The sequence below is a fragment of the Magallana gigas genome, chromosome 1 (genome assembly GCF_963853765.1).
Source record: "Magallana gigas chromosome 1, xbMagGiga1.1, whole genome shotgun sequence".
Classification (NCBI taxonomy): domain Eukaryota; kingdom Metazoa; phylum Mollusca; class Bivalvia; order Ostreida; family Ostreidae; genus Magallana; species Magallana gigas.
Genome location: NC_088853.1, coordinates 69,390,875 through 69,413,107, shown reverse-complemented (window position 1 = coordinate 69,413,107; position 22,233 = coordinate 69,390,875). Strand labels below are relative to the sequence as shown.

Here is a 22,233-nt window from a genome sequence, read left to right as displayed (position 1 = left end):
GATCTGGAAACCACTTTGGAAAAACTTTGAACGCTTTAAAATAATAAAGAAAAATCTTGTGTATTTGAGTTTTGTGTATATTGATGTATGCAATCCATACAAGTAATGCAGCAGTAGGTGATTGGATAAGTCATACTTACCTCGTTTGTTGTCGTAAAGCAAGTTGAATAAAGTTAAATTTAGGCAGTGCAATTACTTTTTCATATTAATTTGATGATCATAAAATGCTAGAATAAAAAGCAACCCCCCCAAACAAAATAATAACTTAATAATTAACCCAAAAAAGGAAACAACGCTACCAACAAAATAAGCAATAGCAAATAACCAACAAATATGGGTTTTAAAGTTTTAAATGTTTTTAAACCGTTTACGTTAAACAACATACACTTTTTTTCGATCAATAAACAGAAATCACGTCTACACTTGGAAAAAAAAGTTTGATATCAATCAGTCATCTAACCCTAACTCCCAACATTTTTTTTTTAAATGAAATATGAAGGCATTAAACCGTCAATATAAATCAAAACAAATAATGGCTTGATTTCAATCCACCACAGCGTCTTCCAGGAAACTATGAAGCAATCGTCTGTATGGTCCTAAATATATTCAGATGAATAACATCTACTATATTTTCATTTTTAGTGTAGAATTATGTTCATATCATTTTTTAGTGACCAATCGGGTCGTCATCCGTATAGCAAGTGTTTTTTTTTAATTAAGGACTAAATAAATCAAAAAATTATATCATAACTAAATGAACAAAAAATATTTATTTCGAATGAATAACAACTTTAAAATGAACTGTGAACATCCAAGTTCAAAGTTAAAAAGTATAGGTTGTATTCATATCTATTTTATGAGAGACACCGTCACTACGTTGCTTACAAAAACAGAAATAAATTATAAATCTAGGATATGAATAACATTAAAAGTTATTTAAGTAATATATAGGAATAAGGTTTTATGTAATAAAAAAAACCCCACAAAACATTGTTTTGTTGAATTTTTTAGTTTTAATAATTGTTTTAAACCGTTTAACATACTTTTTTTTTCAATCTGCAGATAGCTGCATTTTTTTTTAATTTAATGTAATTATTAATCAATCTTTTTACCTTAACTCCAAACAATCTTTTTAAATCAAACATATAGGAATTAAACCGTCAATATAAATCAAAACTAATGACTTGATTTCAATCCACCTCAGCGTCTTCCAGGAAACTATGAAGCAATCGTCTGTATGGTCCTAAATATATTCAGTTGAATAACATCTACTATATTTTCACTTTCAGTATAGAATTATGATCATATCATTTATTTAGTGACCAGTGACCAACTGGGACGTCATTCGTGTAACAAAGGTGTCTTTTTTTTAATTAAGGACTAATAAATCAAAATGTTATATCATAACTAAATGAGCAAAAAAATAAATATTTAGGAGGTACATGTATAACACCTTTTATATAAACTGAAAAGTTCAAAGATGAAAAGCGTAGGGTGTATTTATATTCATTTTATGAGAGACACCATCACTAAGTTGCTTACAAAAACTGAAATAATTAATATACCTAGGAAATGATTAACTATAAAACAATTATTAAAGTACCACACAAACATATATTCAAAAACGATTCATTAACACTTACCCACGATACCCTGGGTGTATTATCCCCGGCTGGTTGACACTTGGTAACTCTATAAATAAACTCGATACCGTGCAAGTTTGCGCAAATTTATTACATTGAAAACTAATCGAGGTCATTCAGATTTTTTTAGACAAGAAATTCTTAGCATTCTGGTATACACTGGATATTAACGTATATTAACGTATTATATTTTATGATAATATGCATTATTTACCAAATTACTTACCCTTGATACACTGAGTGTATTGTCCCCGACTGGTTAATGCATACTTGGTAACATCGTACACAAACTCAATAAACTCGATAACATCCAGTTTTGCGCAAACGTATTAAATTGGAAATAAATCGAGATTATTCAGTCCTTTGAAAAATTCAAAACGTTCGGTGTATTCCGAATATTAAAGTAAGAGGCTGCAGCAGACAACCTAGATCAAACCACACTGAGGAACGATGTTAACACGTACTTGTAAACAAACCATTGACATGTGAAGTAATAAAACAAACACGCCTAAGTACCTTCTAATACCAACGAATTAATGTAAAAAAAAAAAATTGGGAATATCTGTCGTTATTGGTAACTGTGTTAAGTATTGAAAACAAAAACATCATTAGTACTTGTAAATTATGATTTTTCTTCAAGTTTTTCATTTAATGATATTTTGCACTAAATTGAACCTAATCAATATTATTAGTAACATCATTACTTTAAAAAAAAAGTAATAACTCAATGTTATTCATAAAAAAGTATAAATGTAAAAAGAACTTACTTTTTTGACAAAAGTATCCGATCCAGCCAGGACGGCAGCCATAATAACATGAACCACTGACATCGTTACAACCATCACACGTGTAACTGTTGATACATGTCTCCGAACAGTCTTGTCCAAAATATCCAACGGGGCAAGCTAGCAAAATGTATAAATAATATTTATGTCATACGTGTGGTGAATATTACCCGTGTGATAAACCTTTGCTATATCACACGGGTGATGCTGTATCAAATACTTCCGGTCGGAACTACTTTTGACACAGCCCCTTGCTTCAACGCTTCAGGGACCTATTTTCGTAGATTTGCTAGTACTTTCAAAATAACTATATCTACTACAAAAATGAATATAAAATTGATTTTGTCAAAGATTTAAATTACAAATATGAAGGAAAACACATAACTGCGTAGCACAGGCGTCGGAACCGGGGGGCTATTGTGAGTGGGGGGGGGGGGGGTTAGCCCCGCCCCCCCCCCCCCACACACCTTTTTTGCAAAGTTATTCATAACCGTAACCACAAGACCCTTTTTTGGGGTCAAGATTTTGATAAATTTAGCCCACTTCAAACTTTCAATTTGCTTTGTAAAGTTTATAAAACTACAAATTACGTTAACTATCAAAGAGTTCATCCTGACGACGCGATGAAAACAGAGCGCTCTGGTTGTGTTTATATACAAGAACTTACCGAAATAATGTTTCATGAGACTTTTATTCCACCACCAGTAAGCATCCTTATTCACTATTTTCAATTTTGAATCATAAGGCTAGCCTAGTGTTTGTTTTATTAAACATCATGCATCAACAACTATTCCTGGCCTCGTTAAGGTCAATTCAAACTAACGAGCATTCGCAAATTTGAGTATGTCAACAAAACTGATTATTCAAGTCTTCTAATCGGAATTTCCATTTAATCAAGTAAATAAGCTCTAAGAAAAATTATCTAGAGCTAAAAAATTATTTTAAGGTTTATTTCAGTGAAACTTTACATTAAAACAGTTAGATTTATCTCAGGAATGACGTACTAAATTGCATTGCGCAAGGTCACAATAGCCGCATAATACAACGTTGCACCATCGTTTTTAATCTTTGAAAAAAAAACCCAATTTGGGTCACACAAGGGAGTCTCTCAAAAGCTTCATAATATAAATCAAATTGTATGAGATAAATAGAACATCTATAATTGTGTGATTTTATATTTGCTTTATCCAACTCGTTGAAATGGTTATATTCGCTCGGCAAGCCTCGCGAATATATACACTATTTCAACTCGTTGGATAAAGCAAATATTAAACACACAATATAGATATCCTCTATATATCTATCTCTATCTATCTATCTATCTATCTATCTATCTATCTATCTATCTATCTATCTGTCTATGCTGGGTTTAAAGAAAGAATATGGAATCTGAGTTGCATGTAATTCCATGAAATCACAGATGTACCTATTTAAATATCTAAACAATCAAATATAGACCAAAACAATGAAAAATACTGGAGACAATTTCTTTCACAAATTAAATTCTATTACATAAATTGACGTCATGCCTGAAAAGTTAAATATCGTGTATATGTCAGAAAATTTTGTGAACATTTTCAAAATATAAGTAACCTAAGAACTCTAATAAAGTATTTTAGAGTGATTGATTAAAAATTGAATATAAGAATATTGGAAGATATGTAATTAGCTTTATTTCTCGGCCAGACTTTCCTTTGCCGTTGTTTACGATATAAATATCTGACTAGAGTTGACTAGAACAACACTACCCCGTATACATTGAAATCCAAATTTAACATGCATTAATAGTGTGACTAATGCTTAACTTGAAAAGTGCTGCTAGAAGCCCGTGTTTTGTGTTGCTTGGTGCAACATACCGTTTTCCGTGCAAAAGTTACGAAGATTTATTATGAAAGATATAAATATCTATTTAATAAAGGAGAATATACGATTCACGCAGCTATTTTGATAAAACTGAGATATTTTGCCTATCCTTGATATGTTTATGGTTTTGTGGAAAACACGGGTTAGTGTTTTATATCATTTTATATTAAGGGATATACGTAAGCTGTTTATAGTTATCACGTGATAATGCACCAATGTGATACTAATGTACTTCCCTAATTTATTGCATTGACATCTTTTTAAGAGGATAATACCAACTGACTAATGTACTTCCCTAATTTATTGCATTGACATCTATTTAAGAGGATAAAACTAAGTGTTTTGACTGGTTCAAAACAGTTCTTCAATCTTAAGATTAAGACTCCAAATTGCCAGTATGCTTCCTTAACCTTATCACTTTTATATCTAATTATCTATCACTTCATTATATCATCTATCAATGTGTATGACTATATCAATGTATAGTAGGATAATTCTTCCACTTACGAGTTTTACACAAGTCTCCTTGATAATCGGGGTCACATCCAGTCAAACATGTTCCATTGATATTGGAACACTGTTTTACATCACGACAGTGTCCACATGTTTCATTGCATTCGGATCCATACTTTCCTTTATCACAAGCTAAAAATTTAATAATATTCGTATTAATGATACTATAACAATGTCCAAAAGGTGAATGTAAAGCATCATTTCTCTTTAAAAGATTATAGTTAACATTGCGTTGTTTGAATGCCTGCTAAAACACATCTCTTGAATATTCTAAATTACTGATTTATGCAGCGTTTGCGTATCTTTTTCATTTATATATGGATATCAAGGAGAAATAAATACGTTTATGATTTAGAAATATTTTAATAACAAACGAATGTTTATTAAAAATGAGCAAATGAAACAAAACACTTACGAGTTTTACACAAGTCCCCTTGATAACCAGCATCACATACAGTCAAACATGTTCCATTTATATTGAAACACTGATTTAGGTCACGACAGTGTCCACATGTTTCACTGCATTCAAAACCATACAACCCTCTGTCACATGCTACAAATAATTTTCATTCTCTTAAAGTTTAGATGTTCTTTGTATTATAAATATATTTTCAATGAAAATATTTTACATGCGAAACTACTCACGAGTTTTACACAAGTCCCCTTGATAACCAACATCACATCCAGTCAAACATGTCCCATTGATATTAGAACAATGGCTAACATCGCGGCAGTGTCCACATATCTCTTTGCATTCGGATCCAAAAAATCCTTCGTCGCAAGCTATAAAAAAAAAACAATTTAGTATAAATATTTACACGTATTAGGAAATCAACAGTCAAACTATAAGTTAATACTCTGATATTTAGAGCATAATACATGGCAACATCTGTATCACATCCCATATCGACCCGAGACTCCAATATCAGCCCGAGGGCATCTAATATACATGCTGTAATAATTACAAAACATGTTCAAGGCCCGCTTGTTAGCAGGTTACTTTTTTCTGCACAGTCGCTTTCTTCATATTCTGGAAAAGACCAAACATTAAGGCGGACTATTGTGAATATATTTTTAGGATTTGTACCTTTAAACTACAGTAGAACTTAGTTCGATATTTTAAAACAACGCCATTTATACTAATGTAAACTAATAAAAAGAAACTTGGATTTCAGAGTGTTTTATAAAATTATTTTCAAAATAAATAAACGTTATATGAGCTTTTTAAGCGTTCATTCATTAAAGAGATCTGTGTGAAAAATCACGTAACCGGATATTCACTCTTTCTAAGTAGTCAATGTGTTAACTTTCCTATCAATCTATAACGAGTGTATGTCCCCGGCGCGAAGAGCTGGCAAGAAAAGCAAGCTCTAAAAACCAGTGCAAGAAGAGAAACAAAACCAAACTATCCACTACCAAAGTTTCTAATGGTCAAAACATTAACCATCAGCTCTACCTAAAATTTTCATGTATGATTTGTTCAGCTGTAAACTTTATTTTTTGTAAGGAACAAATCCATATATTTTATCATTTAAATGTGTAATTTTCCTTATATATATATATATATATATATATATATATATATATATATATATATATATATATATATATATATTTATATATATATATAGCTTTTCTTCTGAAGGAGATTAAAGTAGTCTAAAAATGGCCACCATTCTTAAATTCATTCATAATGTATCTAGTATTTAAAATCCGTTATGACGTTAATTTTGCTTATACCACATGGTAAGATTTATCGTGCGTTTTTGAGCATTGAATGTCGTATATTTCCAATGTAAACATAACGAAAGATATGAACTTAATGTAAACATTTAATTAATTGCTACACAACTTTTTGCAGAATTAAAACAAATTATCCTAGACACATTTACAATGTGAAGTTGCGTATAAATATTACCGAAAGATTTTTATTTGCATACGTCGAACTGTTAATTGCAAAGATTTTTAATGTTAAGACTATAGCCGTACAATATTAATCATATTTTGTTTTGTTTAGAGTTGCACATAGACAGTTTTACCTAGTTCACATCGGTAACCTTGATATCCAGGTTTACATCGCTGACAGGTGCCCGTCTCTATGTGACAGTACTGACAGTTTACGTCTGGACAGGGAACGGAACAGTTGGACCCAAAATATCCGGTAGCAGGACAACCTTTGATATGAATAAGATACTTAAGGGTTTTAAAAATATGCACCATCCGATAAATCAATTTTTTAAATGGTTTATATCAGATTTCAATGTACAACAGTGTGGGTTTAAAATTGACGGTTCATAAAACGGTCTTCAGTTACTTTAATCCACAGCTTTTTTAGTGTTTTTTTTTTTATTGCAATTTGATTATTATCGCGAGAGAAGAAATACAAACACTGAGACTTACACCAAAAAACAAAGGACAATATGTCATCAGTCTGTTAGTTTTCATTGAGATATCACGTAATGTACCTTAACTTATGCTGATCATAATTTGAAAGCGGTATAACTTTACACTCACCATACACCTCCAGCTCACAGAGGTCGGTGCCAACAATATTATCGTAGTCATCAGGATAGGTAACTCCTAGTAGTCTCTCGTTGTAGTAGATGACGTATTGTCCATGAACAGGACAGGCGGTGGTGAAGACAGCAGGTATGGTGTCTAGTGTAAAGTTGTCGTCCTTGTAACACAGTGTTCCCTGTAATCTGTCTGTTGTATTGGAGACGTACACAGAGAATCCAAGGGGGTTCTTAGTGCGCCAATTAGAAGGACCTGCGTTAAATTTTAATCAATTATTGATGGACGTACATAACAATGTAGCTAGAAAAACAGAGTTTAACAAACATATGGTATTAAAGACAACTTGTGATGTCGTACCTGTAAAAGAAGGTACACAGTATTGTGTTTGTTGTACTTTTTAAACATTGTGAAAAAAGTTGAAGGGTTAGTAGTAAAATTAGATTACAATAATACCTATTTGTGTTTGATTTGCTTGTTTAGGTTAAAAAACCAACCTAAGTGTCAATAAACTCAACCAACAAAGGACGTACCATCAAAAACCTAAGTCGCCGCAGCCAAGTAATTGCATTCATTGCAATGGAAAGAATCATGATTCAGCTAATTGCTATTTTAAATCAGCCGTCTGCCGAAAGTGTAACAAAACAGGACATATCATTCGAGCCTGTGGAATAACAGGTAAAGGAAAACAAAAATTCAAACCAAGAAAACAAAAGAAATTTGTCCGAAATGTTGACCAGACAAGTGATGACAGTGATTCATCATGCGAAATCGAAAAATTGAGCATTAATTCAGTTATCAGGACTGATGATCATCCTATACTCTTAAAAGTCAGAGTAAATGGAAAAGAAATTTCAATGGAATTGGATACCGGATCAGCTGTGCCCGTAATATCAGAGGAAAAGTTCCGAGAAATTTTCGGTAAGCAGCCATTAAAACCAAGCAAAATCAAACTCCGCACATATTCTGGTGAAAAACTTAAACCAGTTGGAGTCCTAGATGTAAAAGTTGAACACAATGGACAAAGCGCAGTTTGTGAGCTGTATGTTGTAGAAAAAGGGACATCAACCCTATTTGGACGGTCATGGCTAAAAGAAATAAAACTCGACTGGAAAAATGTCAAAAGCATCATGACGGTTGCCACAGAAAAACCTGAAAGCCAAAGGAAAATTCATGAAATCTTACAAAAATATAGCTCAGTGTTCGCTGACGGAATCGGTAAAGTGCATGGAATCAAAGCAAATCTACATCTAATTGATGATGCGAACGCAATTTTCTGTAAGGCACGACCAGTTCCATATGCCTTAAAACCAAAAATTGAACAAGAACTAGGAAACCTAGAAAATATGGGAATTCTAGAAAAAGTGGACACGAGCGAATGGGCAACACCAATTGTACCAGTTCCCAAGAAAAATGGAAAAGTTAGGATCTGTGGAGACTTCAAGGTCACACTCAACCCTCAACTAAACGTAGACCAATATCCCTTATCGAAAATAGAGGATATTTTTGCGTCCTTGTCCAATGGAGAACATTTCTCTAAAATTGATTTGAGACAAGCATATCTACACATGGAAATGGAAGAAAAATCCAAAGCGTACCTGACGATAAATACCCAAAAAGGATTGTATCGATATAACAGACTGTTGTATGGAGTAGCATCGGCGCCATCAATTTGGCAAAGAACTATGGACCAGATTCTACAAGGATTACCAGGTGTTCACTGCATATTAGATGACATGATAGTCACTGGTAAAACCGATAAGGAACACTTGAGAAATTTGAATAGTGTTCTTCAACGCCTCTAGAAATTTGGATTAAGGGCTAACCTTGAAAAATGTTACTTTTTCAAAGACAGTGTCCAATATTGTGGACATGAAGTCACAAAAGAAGGAATCTGGAAAACAAAAGACAAAATTGATGCTGTATTAAGAACGCCAGCACCTGAAAATCTTACGCAACTGAGATCATTTCTTGGACTGATGAACTATTACAATAGATTTCTGCCAAATCTGGCAAGTGAACTGAAACCAATGGATGAACTGTTGGAAAAAGGACGTAGATGGTCATGGAATGAAAGCCAACAGAAAGCTTTTGAAAAGGCGAAAAGGCTTATTACTTCCGATACGGTCCTGGCTCATTATGACCCAGATATGGACTTGTACCTCGCTTGTGACGCCTCACCATATGGAATAGGAGCTGTGTTGTCACACAAATACGAAAATGGAAGTGAACGACCAATTGCGTACATATCAAAAACATTGACAAAGGCTGAACGAAACTATGCACAAATCGACAAAGAAGCACTGGCGATATATTGGGCGGTAAAAAAATTCTACCCTTATCTTTTTGGACGGAAGTTTACACTGATCACAGATCACCAACCATTAAAGCTGCTTGGTCCGATTTTTAATCAAATTTTATGCACGCTTTTAAATGATGGCTATGCTTGGTATATGTATAATAATAGATATTGCAGTAGTTTTACCCGTCAATTATGCCAAATTTCAATGAAGAAAAATACGTACAAAATTTGCTAACAAAACAAACGACATTAAAAGGTACCGCGTTATTTCGCCTCATGTTAAATTTCACCCCTGACGACGAGACGAGTATGGTTGTATTACGACTTTGACATCGCTTTAAATAAAGGTCGAAATGATCAGACAATTACAAATAAACATGTGTACGTTTTGTTCGCTAACATTTCCAAAGTCTACTTTCTTTACAATCGATGCATAGCATGCGGGTTGAATAACCCCAATCATTCGGGGGACGAAACCAAGCCGTTTCCTTTTCTAAACATTCCCGTGATACATTTTGGTTTGTTTTTTCGTTTGCCCAAAGAGAAATTATTTTTATTTACTTTGAATATTTCTAACTTTGAAAGGAGACTGATTCTGCTGGTGTAAATAGGAGAAAGTCCATAACTTTCTAAGATTAGTGATTTGTATGGAAAAAATTTTGATACTGTAATTACAAAAAAATCGGACCAAGCAGCTTTAACTTCAATCTTTAATCCTTCAAAAAGCATCCCTGTAACAAGATTGCAAAGATACGCTGTGTTTCTATCAGGATTCACCTATGAAATCATGTACAAAAGTACAAAGAATCACACAAACGCAGATGCATTGTCAAGACTCCCCATGAAGTCAAATGAAAATGATGAGCCAGATGCATCTGATATTTTCAACATTGAACACATTGAAAATTTGCCCGTTACTGCAATGGAAATTGCAAGAGAAACAAAGAGAAATCCGATGCTGAGTTGTGTTTATCAACATGTGACATCAGGATGGAAAAAGCCAGAGGACACATCTCTGATGCAGTTTTACAATCGTCGGGATGAAATAACCACACAACACGGATGTTTGATGTGGGGAATCAGAGTCATAATTCCAACAAAACTTCGAAAAAAAATACTGGAAACTCTACATGCGTCTCATTTAGGAGTCGTGAAGATGAAAGGCATTGCGAGAAGTTACGTATGGTAGCCAGGCATCGATAAAGAAATAGAAAACGTCACAAAATCATGTAGTGGGTGTTCAAAAATTCAAAATAGTCCAACCAAGGCACCAGTACATCCCTGGGAATGGCCGTCAGCACCTTGGCAAAGAATACACATTGACTTCGCCGGACCATTATTAAATAAGAACTTTCTCATTATGGTGGATGCGCACTCAAAATGGCCTGAAGTTTTTCCAATGAAAAAAATAACTTCTTTTAAAACCATTTAAATTTTGCGTATAGTTTTCGCACAAAAAGGAATTCCAGAACAGATTGTATCAGACAATGGACCACAATTTACATCACACGAATTTGACGAATTCATTAGGAAAAATGGAATTAAACATTGTAAATCCGCTCCGTACCACCCTGCAACTAATGGTTTAGCGGAGAGATTCGTGCAAACGTTCAAACGTACCCTAAAGTCAATGAGAAATCAAGAAATGTCACTCAACAAAAAGATTGCAAATTCCTTACTGTTGTATAGGAACGCGCCTCACAGCGTTACAAATGAAACACCGGCAAAATTATTTCATGGAAGAACTCTTAGGACATGCTTAGATCTGATTAGACCTGACACAAGAAAAACTGTAACAGATAAAACCATGAAATATGCGTTGGAGGAAAGAGGAACAACTCGTAATTTCAAAGAAAACGACCATGTTATCGTGCGAGATTACAGAAATGATGAAAAATGGATAGACGGACAAATTAAATCAAAATTAGGACCGCTATCATATGAAGTAACAACCGAACAAGGGAGCGTGTGGAAAAGATGATTGCGAGATTCGAATAAAAAAATCGATGAACCGAGTTACCATGATTACCGTGACGACCCTACCCCAGAGTTCAAAGAGCAAACAGAGTTGACCACCGTTGCGCCATCAAACAAAGAGTGAACTGATACCATACCGACTGAAAACGCGCCGCTAATGAGACGTTATCCGACACGCGCACGTAATAAAACCAAAAGACTCATTGAAGAATGTTAGTTTTAATTGTAGACATTGTGACAATATAATAATCATATATACCTTGATTTTCATAACTGTAGATTAGTTTTGTGTTGTTTCAATTACTCTTTAGCTTTTATGTTCATAAATATGAAGGGAGGAAATGTTATGTTTATACTGATAAAATCTTAAGTTCTAGCATCTCTCGCATAAATAAAACAATGTTTAGGGCAGTAATTGATTCGGACATTTATTAATGGGAAACTCCGTAGTTTATTTATATTATGAGGACTGGCTCTGTTGAAGTTGATATTTGATAGTCTGTGAACTTTTTGTGATGTACCTTAATGGATTCTCAGTTAATAAAATGTAGCCGTAGTAAACGGACGTGTTTGTATTTCTTAATACACAACAATAGTCACAATATAAATTTATTTGTAAGGATTCTAACACACTATTATCTCTAGGTAAAACTGCACTTTCAAAGATATCCGTGCAGAAATGTTCTGTAGAAATAGCTTATTTCATGAAAAATCTTCTTTTCACCGCGGCATACAAGAGACGTGGGGGTCCTTATCGTGCTAGCACCTACCGTGACACTGGGCATAGCTAACATTACATGGTTACAGCATTGATCTATTTCTATTTCAGTACTTATAACATGTGGATTTTAGGTTCAAGCATTTTGCATTACTGATCATTTTAATACAGATGTGATATAGTGTCGTAATTTTCAGACGTATATATAGTAATTAATATAGATATTTACATTTACATCGTTCAACATTTCATAAAATTCCCAATGTGCTTGAATTTTTATTTTATTTTAATGTTGATATTACTTATAATAATCAAAATAACAAATTCAACATCTTATTAGTCGGAGAGTTGATTTTTTGTTGAGGTTGAGAAGATGTAATTCGAGAGGTTAAATTTCATGGAAACAATTTAATGAAGATTAATATCACACACTTTTGGGTTTTACATGATATTGTTTCATACATGTAACGTATTGGTATATCGTCGTATTATATTTCAGAACACAATATTCTAATAGACTGGTTTACTCTAATAAGAATGTGGGTGATATGTGAGGCTAAACACTAAATGTATCGATACAGCTATAGTGTAAGGATATTTATATTTTACTGGACTCTTAGTAAATATGACTTTACCCCATGGTTTATTGTTTGTCATGAAGTAGATGGTGATGTGGTGTATGCTGTGGATTGTGGTCAGGTTCACCCACCAGGTGGCGGTTTGTCTCCAATCTGATCCAGCACATTGACGTCCTCGCCAACTCAGGTCTGATTTACGTCCGTCTACAGCGTTACTGGCGTCATAACTGTCACCTGTCCCTGGGAACTGTTGGTATGCTGGTTTGTTGAGACCGACATTAACTGTTTCGAAGAAAAAAAAAACCTTGTTAAACAATGTTAAGCTACAGTTCTTTAAAAAAAAGAAATGTATATTTCTTTTTGGAAAATTTATTGTCTATAAGTCATTACATTTCTAAATCAATCTTCTACTTATTACAATCATATGTATAAACAACATCATTTAAAGGTACAATAAAAACCGGACGATTTAAAAAAAAAATATACACCGTGATTTTTTTTATCGTTTCAACGCTTTTTTGTTGACATTAATTTTTCTTTAATTTACATTGTACAATGACATCGTGTATTGTTTTTTATCATAAGTATTTAAATTAATTTAGGTTTTCAAGTTGATCACGTGTTGTGAATGAAATATTTAAAAAATATACAATGTCTGAGTTATGGGCACGATAATTAGGCGTCATTTTTTTTGCATGTTAAAATATCAACCACTATTGCAAGCTGTTGATCATCTGTAGATTCATATTTTGTTGTTTTACCTTGAACTAGAATGTTTAAGGTGAAATACAACCCATTGTAACGTCATGCACATTCCTAATTAACACGTAACATTGAGAACAAATATAAATGAATAATGCGGTTAAATAAATTACAGTCACATTACGTTTGATTTTTAAATCCAGCACAAGACCCCATTAACGTCGTTAACAAAATATAAGGACGTGAAGCGTCATAGTTCAAACTAACTGGCCGTGAAACAATGATATTTTTTTTATTTTATTGGCAATCTAAGCGTTTTGTTTTCGATTAGGAAATATTGACATAGTACAGTATTATAATAAAACACTTGTTTCATTTTTCCGATACCATGATCCTTGAACGTGTATTTAGATACAGTAATCAGAGCAAATATCCGTTACTTAAAATTAAAAAAGAAATTAAAAAAAAGAACTTTTATTTTATCTGTTGAGTCGAACGAACAAAACAAGTTCTTTCTGAATATCAAAAGTTCGCCAACTATAAAAGTTTAGGCCGATTTTATTTATTAACAAATTAAATGTTAATTTAAAAAAGAAATGTCTCACCGTAACCGTTAGCAAAGACAAAAACTCCGACACACACAAACACTGCATACATCTTTGTGACGAGCCCGGACATCAGAAAATAAAACAGGAAACACACCGACTCTTGAAATCTGTTGATAGTTTCACGTAGACATTCGTTAAACAGAGTGCCGTAGAAAACGGTCTTTACTTCCGAAATTATCAAAGTTGAGCTATTTCAAGTTTGCATCGGGGTGTTATAATATTATAACTCATTTCCTCGTTTAAAAATGAATGTTCATTGTAGGTACTTAATTCTTGTCGCTTTTTTGAATTGAAATTGAAACAAAGGTAGCGAGTGCTCTTTAAAATTGTCAATGACACCACGGAGATATCACCTCTAGCATTTTCCTGTTTATCGACATTCCGATAATAAAAGGCTAGGCATCACAGATATTACACTTGAAATACAATGATAAATATAACCATGTCCTATTAAACGTTGTTGTTAGTGTAATTAGTGTATAACAGAGAAAATAAGGACAATGTAGACAGTTTTAAGGTCTGGTGTTAAGCAATGTAAAAAACAATGTATGAGATATAACATTGACCAGTCTGTTAAAAAAAAAAAACCTTCGGAAATTTAAACTTATCATGAAAAGGTAAACACGCCTTACTTATAAACACCTTTTTTTTTATTAGATATCAAATACACCTCTTTTTGGGGGGAGGGGGAGGGGGGTGTAAATACCAAGCCCCTTTTGTTGTTGTACCTGTAAGAAGATTTTTCTCTATTCCTATTTACCCCCCCCCCCCCCCCTCCATTTCGTGACCCCACTTTTCTCTAGGGAATCATGGCTTCATCAAACTTAAATCTGAATAACCTGTGCTTTGATACTAAGTACTGAGTTTTGGACCGGAAACTTTCCCAAAATATTTTTAAAGATTTTCTCTATTCCTATGTAAAAATTCAAACCGCCATCACGGCCCCGCCCTATCACTAGGGACTGTGATTTTGGAAACTTGAATTAACACTACCCGAGGATGCCTCTTCACAAGTTTAAGCTTTTCTGGCTAAATAGTCTTTAAAAAGAAGATTTTTAAAGATTTTTCTCTATATATTCCTATGTAAAAATTCATCCACCATTGTGGCCTCACCATACCCCTGGATTATTATTTAAACAAAATTGAATCCATACGATCTGGGGATGCTTCTACTCAAATTTGGGCTTTCCTGGCCTAATAGTTTTGAGAAGAAGATTTTTAAAGATGTTCTTTATATATAAAAATTTATCCCCCATTGTGGCCCCGCCCTACCCCCAGGGACCATGATTTGAACAAACTTTAATCTACATCATCTGAGGATGGTTACACGCCCATTTGAGCTTTCTTGGCCAAACAGTTTTTAAAATATATTTTTTAAAAGATTTTCTCTATATATTCCTGTATTAAAATTTATCCCCTAATTTTGGCCCCACCCTACCCCTGTGGACCATGATTTGAACGAACTTGAATTTACACTCTCTGAGGATGCTTCCACTCAAATTTGAGCTCTTCTGGCCCAATAGTTTTTGAGAAGAATATTTTTAAAGATTTTCTCTCAATATTCCTATGCCCCACCCTACCCCTGTGGACCATGATTTGAACGAACTTGAATTTACACTCTCTGAGGATGCTTCCACTCAAATTTGAGCTCTTCTGGCCCAATAGTTTTTGAGAAGAATATTTTTAAAGATTTTCTCTCAATATTCCTATGTAAAACTTTATCCTCCCATTGTGGGCCCACCCTACCCCCAGGGACTATGATTTGAACAAACTTAAATCTACAATACCTGAGGATGCATCCATTTTAATTTGAGCTTTTCTAACCTTATAGTTTTCGAGGAGAAGATTTTTAAAGATTTTCTCTATATATTCCCATGTAAAACTTGACCCCCTATTGTGGCCCCACCCTACCCCCAGGGACAATGATTTGAACAAACTGGAATCTACACTACCTGAGGATGCTTCCATTTTAATTTGAGCTTTTCTGGTCTGATAGTTTTTGAGAAGAAGATTTTTAAAGATTGTGTCTGTATATTTCTAAGTAAAACTTGATCCCCCTCTTGTGGTCCATCCCTACCCCCGGTGACCATGATTTAAACAAACTTGAATCTACACTACCTGAGGATGCCTCCACACAAGTTATAGCTTTTCAGGTCGAATAGTTTTTGAGAAGAAGATTTTTGAAAAATACCAACAAATTTTCAATAATTCTCAATTATCTCTCCTTTAAAGAGGGCGTGGCCCTTCATTTGAACAAACTTGAATCCCCTTCAGCTAGTGCTTTGTGACAAATTTGGTTGAAATCTGCCCAGTGGTTCTTGAGAAGATGAAAATGTGAAAAGTTTACAACGACGACGAGAACGACGACAGACAACGGATAAATTGTGATCAGAAAAGCTCACTTGACCCTTCGGCTCAGGTGAGCTAAAAAGGCTAAGGGAAATAAATGTTATGACTATAACTAAAACATTAATTCATAACTAAGTGAATCGACCATTGGCAAGGTCCAAACTAAATATGCAGTTTTATTTGAACATGTATTCAACAATATCATTTTAATGATTTTGATTGAATTTACAAAAGATTGATAAGGCTATTGTGTGGCCTATTTATAAGATATTGCTTTGATTATGCGACTAAACAACCTGTCGTTAACTAAAATAGAGCAGTTTAAAATTGTGCTCGTGGTGTTAAATACACTGTTTTGATGCACACTGCCAATTTTTACCTGGTCCCACAGTTACCAACTCTCTGAATTCCCAACACGTATATTTTAAATGATACGTGCATAGATTTAAGCTCGTTAACTCTTGGCTAAAAAGTTTGACTTAAAGAAATTGAGTAAAGTTTGGAAATGAAATTTGGAACAATTTTTTAAATTAATTTTAATTAACGTGTCGACTATTTTTTTTGTCGAGTTTAGTAAAATAATATTGAACAAATTTTCATGTTTGATAATACTTGTTCCATTATTTAAAAAAAAGATATTTAATAATAGTTGATCATTTGCAAAGTAATACAACACACGTGAACTGATGCAAATTACAAAATGAAGACAACTTCAATATGGTATATTTTAAATGTATCTATTTATTTCACTGTATGTCTTTAATTGGTAGTATTAATTTTCAAAGTCAAATGCAGACTACTAATAATTATTTTTCGTAGTGTACCTCTTTTCTTTATTAATTGGTTGTACATAATTTAACTATTCATGTTTTAGAATTTAAAAAAAAATGATCTTATTGTTAATTTGTTGACCATCCCGTCCTCCCTTCTCAGCACTTTTGCCTTCTGTTTAATTAATTTTAAATGACATATTACTGTCTCAACATTTCGACATCTCAAAAATACATTTTCAAAGCAGAGCAACGCCAGCACCTAAAAGGATAGAAAAGAGATCAGGTGGCTAGGAGAAGTATTTATCCCCTGCCGACCAATTTAAAAAAATATTCTAATCTGGTTCACCTCAACCAAGACGAGGAAATAATGAAAAATTTATTGATATTTTTTTGGTATTTTGTACATGACTTCAAGTGGTACCTTTACATAATGACAAGACTCTTTACCCACCGAATGTGATAGGTTGATATCTTCTGGTTTGCTAGTATTCATAAACATTTCCTTATTATGTACATAATTTCAAGTGGGCACTCTCTTTAGCAGAAATCGTAAACAAGACTAGTCACCCTTCGAATGTAAAAGGTTGAAATTTTCTTGTTTAGTAGTATTCATAAACATTTCCTTATTATGTACATCATTTCAAGTGGGCACTCTCCTTAGCAGAAATCGTAAACAAGACTAGTCACCCTTCGAATGTAAAAGTTTGAACTTTTCTTGTTTAGTAGTATTCATAAACATTTCCTTATTATGTACATAATTTCAATTGGGCACTCATCTTAGCAGAAATCGTGAACAAAACTCGTCACCAACCGACTGTCAATTGGGCACTCTCGTAAGCAGAAATTATGAACAAGAATCGTCACTCTCCGAATATGATAGGTTGATATCTTCTGGTGTGTTATGTATTGTCTACAAAACTTCAAGTGAGTCTCCAACTAACAGAAATCGTTGACAAAACACATCACCAACAAGAACCATTGGTTTATATCTATCGGTGTGCTACTATCAAAAACAATTCGTGAAAATTGCGTGATAGTTTACTTATTATTATATTTATCTGTTTAATGATTAAAAATTTTAAGATGACATGTGATGATAACAAACAGTGTTTAAAATCAAACATCCAAATGAAAAAAAACCATAAAACAGTAGGAGAGCAAACACGGACCTCTAAAAATAAAATAGAGGTAGGATCAGGTGACATAGGGAGGAATGAGCACCCTCTGCTGACCCGTCTCAACCGTTGTGTGCTCTTTGTCGTAATCGGGAAAAAGTGAATAATCCGTACATAATACGGCCTAACAATAAGTATAAAAAACGTCAGTCAGCATGCGACCCAGTGTATGATTTTATTTGCTGACAAGGTCGTTGTATCGACTATAGAACTAAAAACATGACTTCAATCGAGACTGTATAGTTCTAGTTTATCAACATGTTTGTCAGTAGCTTGCCTCGCCTAAGAAACTGTTTATACAAAGAGCATGCCCTTGCGTATCAAATTAACTCTATATGCAGATAATAAAGGTATATTGCCACAGGGCTTCAATCATGCAAGTTGACATGGATAAAAATAGGATATGATGCAGGATGCACAATACATGATGAAAATATAAAAAATCAATTTATCCTGTACTATCACTATTGCAATGGAAAAAAAACTGAGACTATCAAAAAATCTGATAAAACACAGAGAGACACTGACGTCGGCTCTAAGTTTTAAAATGTCGTGAAGTTTGCAAATAAAATTTTGTTTTAGGTGTTTTAATCAATTAAACCATTATCAGGTGTTTATTAAATTCAATATTTTGCAATAATCTTCACATACATTGTTAAACACAGCTGCACATGTTAATGTAATGATTTAAATTTTTATTCACCAGCTCCAAAGGAGAAGGGTGTACAGTGTTTTCCCCTTGTCTGCTTGTCTGTCCGTTTATCTTTCGGCCTCTTTGTTACAAACCTTTTTTTATTAGGAAGAGCGTATTAGTCCCCTACTGGTTTTCACCGGAGGGGACAATAGCTTTCCTCTGCGCCCATCTGTCCGTCCGTCTGTCTGCTGTCCGTCTGTCTGTCCCACTTCAGTTTTCTACACTTTTTATGCCCCCCTTCGAAGAAGGGAGGGCATATTGCTTTGCTTCGGTCTGTCGGTCCACCAACAGTTTCCGTTAATGAAATTTGGTATATAGATTAATCATGATAATATCTAGGTCAAGTTCGATATTTGGTACGATCAAGCAATTTTCGACGGAGTTATGGCCCTTGGACTTGGAAAAATTATAGTTTTTTGCAGTGTCCGCTCATTTTCTTTGCAGAGGATGAACATATTGAAATTAAATTTGGTATGCAGGTTTATCATGATAATATTTAGGTCAAGTTTGATATTTGGGTATGATCGAGCAATTTTCGACAGAGTTATGACCCTTGGACGTAGACAAATTCCAGTTATTTGCAGTTTCAACTCATTTCCTTAGCAGAGGATAAACACATTAAAATTAAATTTAGTATGCAGATTTATCATGATAATATTTAGATCAAGTTCGATATTGGGTATGATCGAGCAATTTTAAACAGAGTTATGCCTCTTGGACATAGACAATTCCAGTTATTTGCAGTTTTTGCTCATGTTTTTCGCAGAGGGTGCACATATGGATAATTATATGAAATTTGATATACAGATTTATATAAATAATATCTGGAATAAGGTCAAGTTTGATTTTGGGTATGATAGAGCAATTTTCGACAAAGTTTTGGCCCTTGAACTTAGAAAAATACCAGTTATTTGCAGTTTACGTTCATTTTCTTTGTGGATGTTTCCAAGGGAGGGTGGCATAAATGTTTCACAAACATCTCTTGTTTCCGTTATGCGTTTGAGGAATCATATGAAATTTGCTGAACAGCTTAAAAATGTCAAACTACAGATCAAGTTTACACTTTTGTAGCGTCTGGTCAACATATTTTTGAGAACATTAACGTTTTATATTCCATTTTTTAATGTTCGTGTTCGTTATCAGGTTCGGTGTGTATTCAGTAATAATATCGTGCATTACCTGTACTATTCCTTTTATTGTTTCTAACAAAGTTCTGTAAAAGTTCTGTAAAATAGTGTCAAGCATTGTGTTAATTTAATCGACATCGGTTTTTTTTATTATTACAAACAGGTTCGTTATCGGGTTGGTCTGAATAACAGTGCATTGTTTTCAAAAACATCTACAAATCGGTAGCAGACATGTACTGCTTATGCAATTCTCTCAGAATGCTTTTTTTTAAAATTAAGTACTAAATAAATCCAGGTGTTGTATCATAATTAAATGAACAAAAAATTGAATATTTAGGAGGAAAAACAGCATTAAAATGAATTGCGAACATCCAATTTTAAATTTAATCAAAGTACTGAAGTACTGACGGCAGTTAATTTTATCGATTATTATTTATTCAAAATTAACGATATGTGATTTTGCATGGCAAGTAGTATCAGTATCTTAAAAATTGTATTGATCCAGGCAAGATTGAACTCTTGTCTTGTTCAATCAAACGCTCGGCTGTCTCCGTTTATCTCCGTTTACCTGTTTTGTCGAATATTAACGGAGACAGCCAAGCGTCTGGTTGAACGAGAGTACATAAAACTCTAGGGTAGGTATACATACGACATTAAAAAAATATCTAAACTGTATGTACAATTTAAAATCTTGCTATTTTTATGGTATTAATGAATTAGTTTTCTTGAAAGACAATGCTTCAGAATATATAGCATCTAATTTATCGATTATTTTCAAGAACTAAGATTATACAAGTGGCACTGAAAACACCCTTAAAGACCCTGAGGTCGGCACTTAGATTTCAAAATGTCGTGAAGTCTGCAAGTAGGTGTTTTGTTTCAGATGTTTGAGTCAATTAAATCAATATCAGGTGTTTAGTAAATTCAACAAATATTTTGCAAAAATCTCGACATGCTGCGTTTTACAGCTTGAATCGATATGGTGATTCAACTGTGCATGTATAAATAATATTCTTTTGTCTATGCAATAAAGAAAATAAACCTTCAAATAAAACGGAAGACCTTAATAATCAGCCGTAGAATCGCAGTTTTCAAATAGCGAGTCATTGCCCATATTACAAGAACTGCACAGCACAAAATGTCAATTCATTTCTGAATTTAACATGTAAAACAGAGCGCAATCATAATAAGGTTATACAAAACGTTTGTTTGGTTTTTTTTTACGCTTTGTAGACGTAAAATTATGTTTGAATTATTATACGAAAAATATTTTTTTTTTAAATTCCTAAACACTGCTATTATACAATAATCAAAATTAAATTGTCTGAATATATGTATATAGACGTGCGGAGATTCTTTCTTATTGCATTCCTGATAATCCAGATTCAAATCCCAGCAGAGGCAAAGTTGGTCCCTGTTACATATCGACCAAGGGCGAAGTCCGAGGCTAATATGCTCTCAGCAATACTACTTAAACATGAATAACATCATGGTGTAGAGACGTACATGCAGCAATATGACGTCATCTTGAGAACCAAAGCTTGGCCTACATTGTTTTAGAATCCTTTAACTTATTCCTTTAATTTTAAGAGCATTTATTTGAGTAACAAGTTTCAATGTATTTCCATTTGAAGAAAAAGAAGTATTTAACATTCTTCATATCATGATCACATGGCAAAATCCAAATTCCATATGTAATTTAATACGATTTGTAACGATGCTGTTGATAACGCGTAGGTAACTACGAATTAAGATTTATTGTGGTATTAACTTGATCCATTCTTCCACTATATTCAGCAATCAATGGTAATCACAATTTTTTGCGATCTTATAATGATAATTCATCAATATGTCACTTAAAATCAATTACAAATATAAAAATATCCAATAACCAATACTGAATAATTAATGT

At 33.4% G+C, this 22,233-nt stretch overlaps 1 protein-coding gene across 1 annotated transcript; it reads right to left on the bottom strand.

Annotated features, from left to right (window-relative positions):
• Window positions 1-6,750: 6,750 nt before the first annotated feature.
• On the bottom strand, window positions 6,751-14,653 carry LOC136273035 (uncharacterized). Its single transcript, XM_066076776.1, has 4 exons — window positions 14,201-14,653; window positions 12,951-13,175; window positions 7,319-7,573; window positions 6,751-6,978 (listed from the first exon to the last, which is right to left on the bottom strand). The coding sequence occupies exons 1-4, from the start codon at window positions 14,271-14,273 to the stop codon at window positions 6,818-6,820; spliced, it is 714 nt and encodes a 237-aa protein (XP_065932848.1). The 5' UTR covers window positions 14,274-14,653; the 3' UTR covers window positions 6,751-6,817.
• Window positions 14,654-22,233: the final 7,580 nt, after the last annotated feature.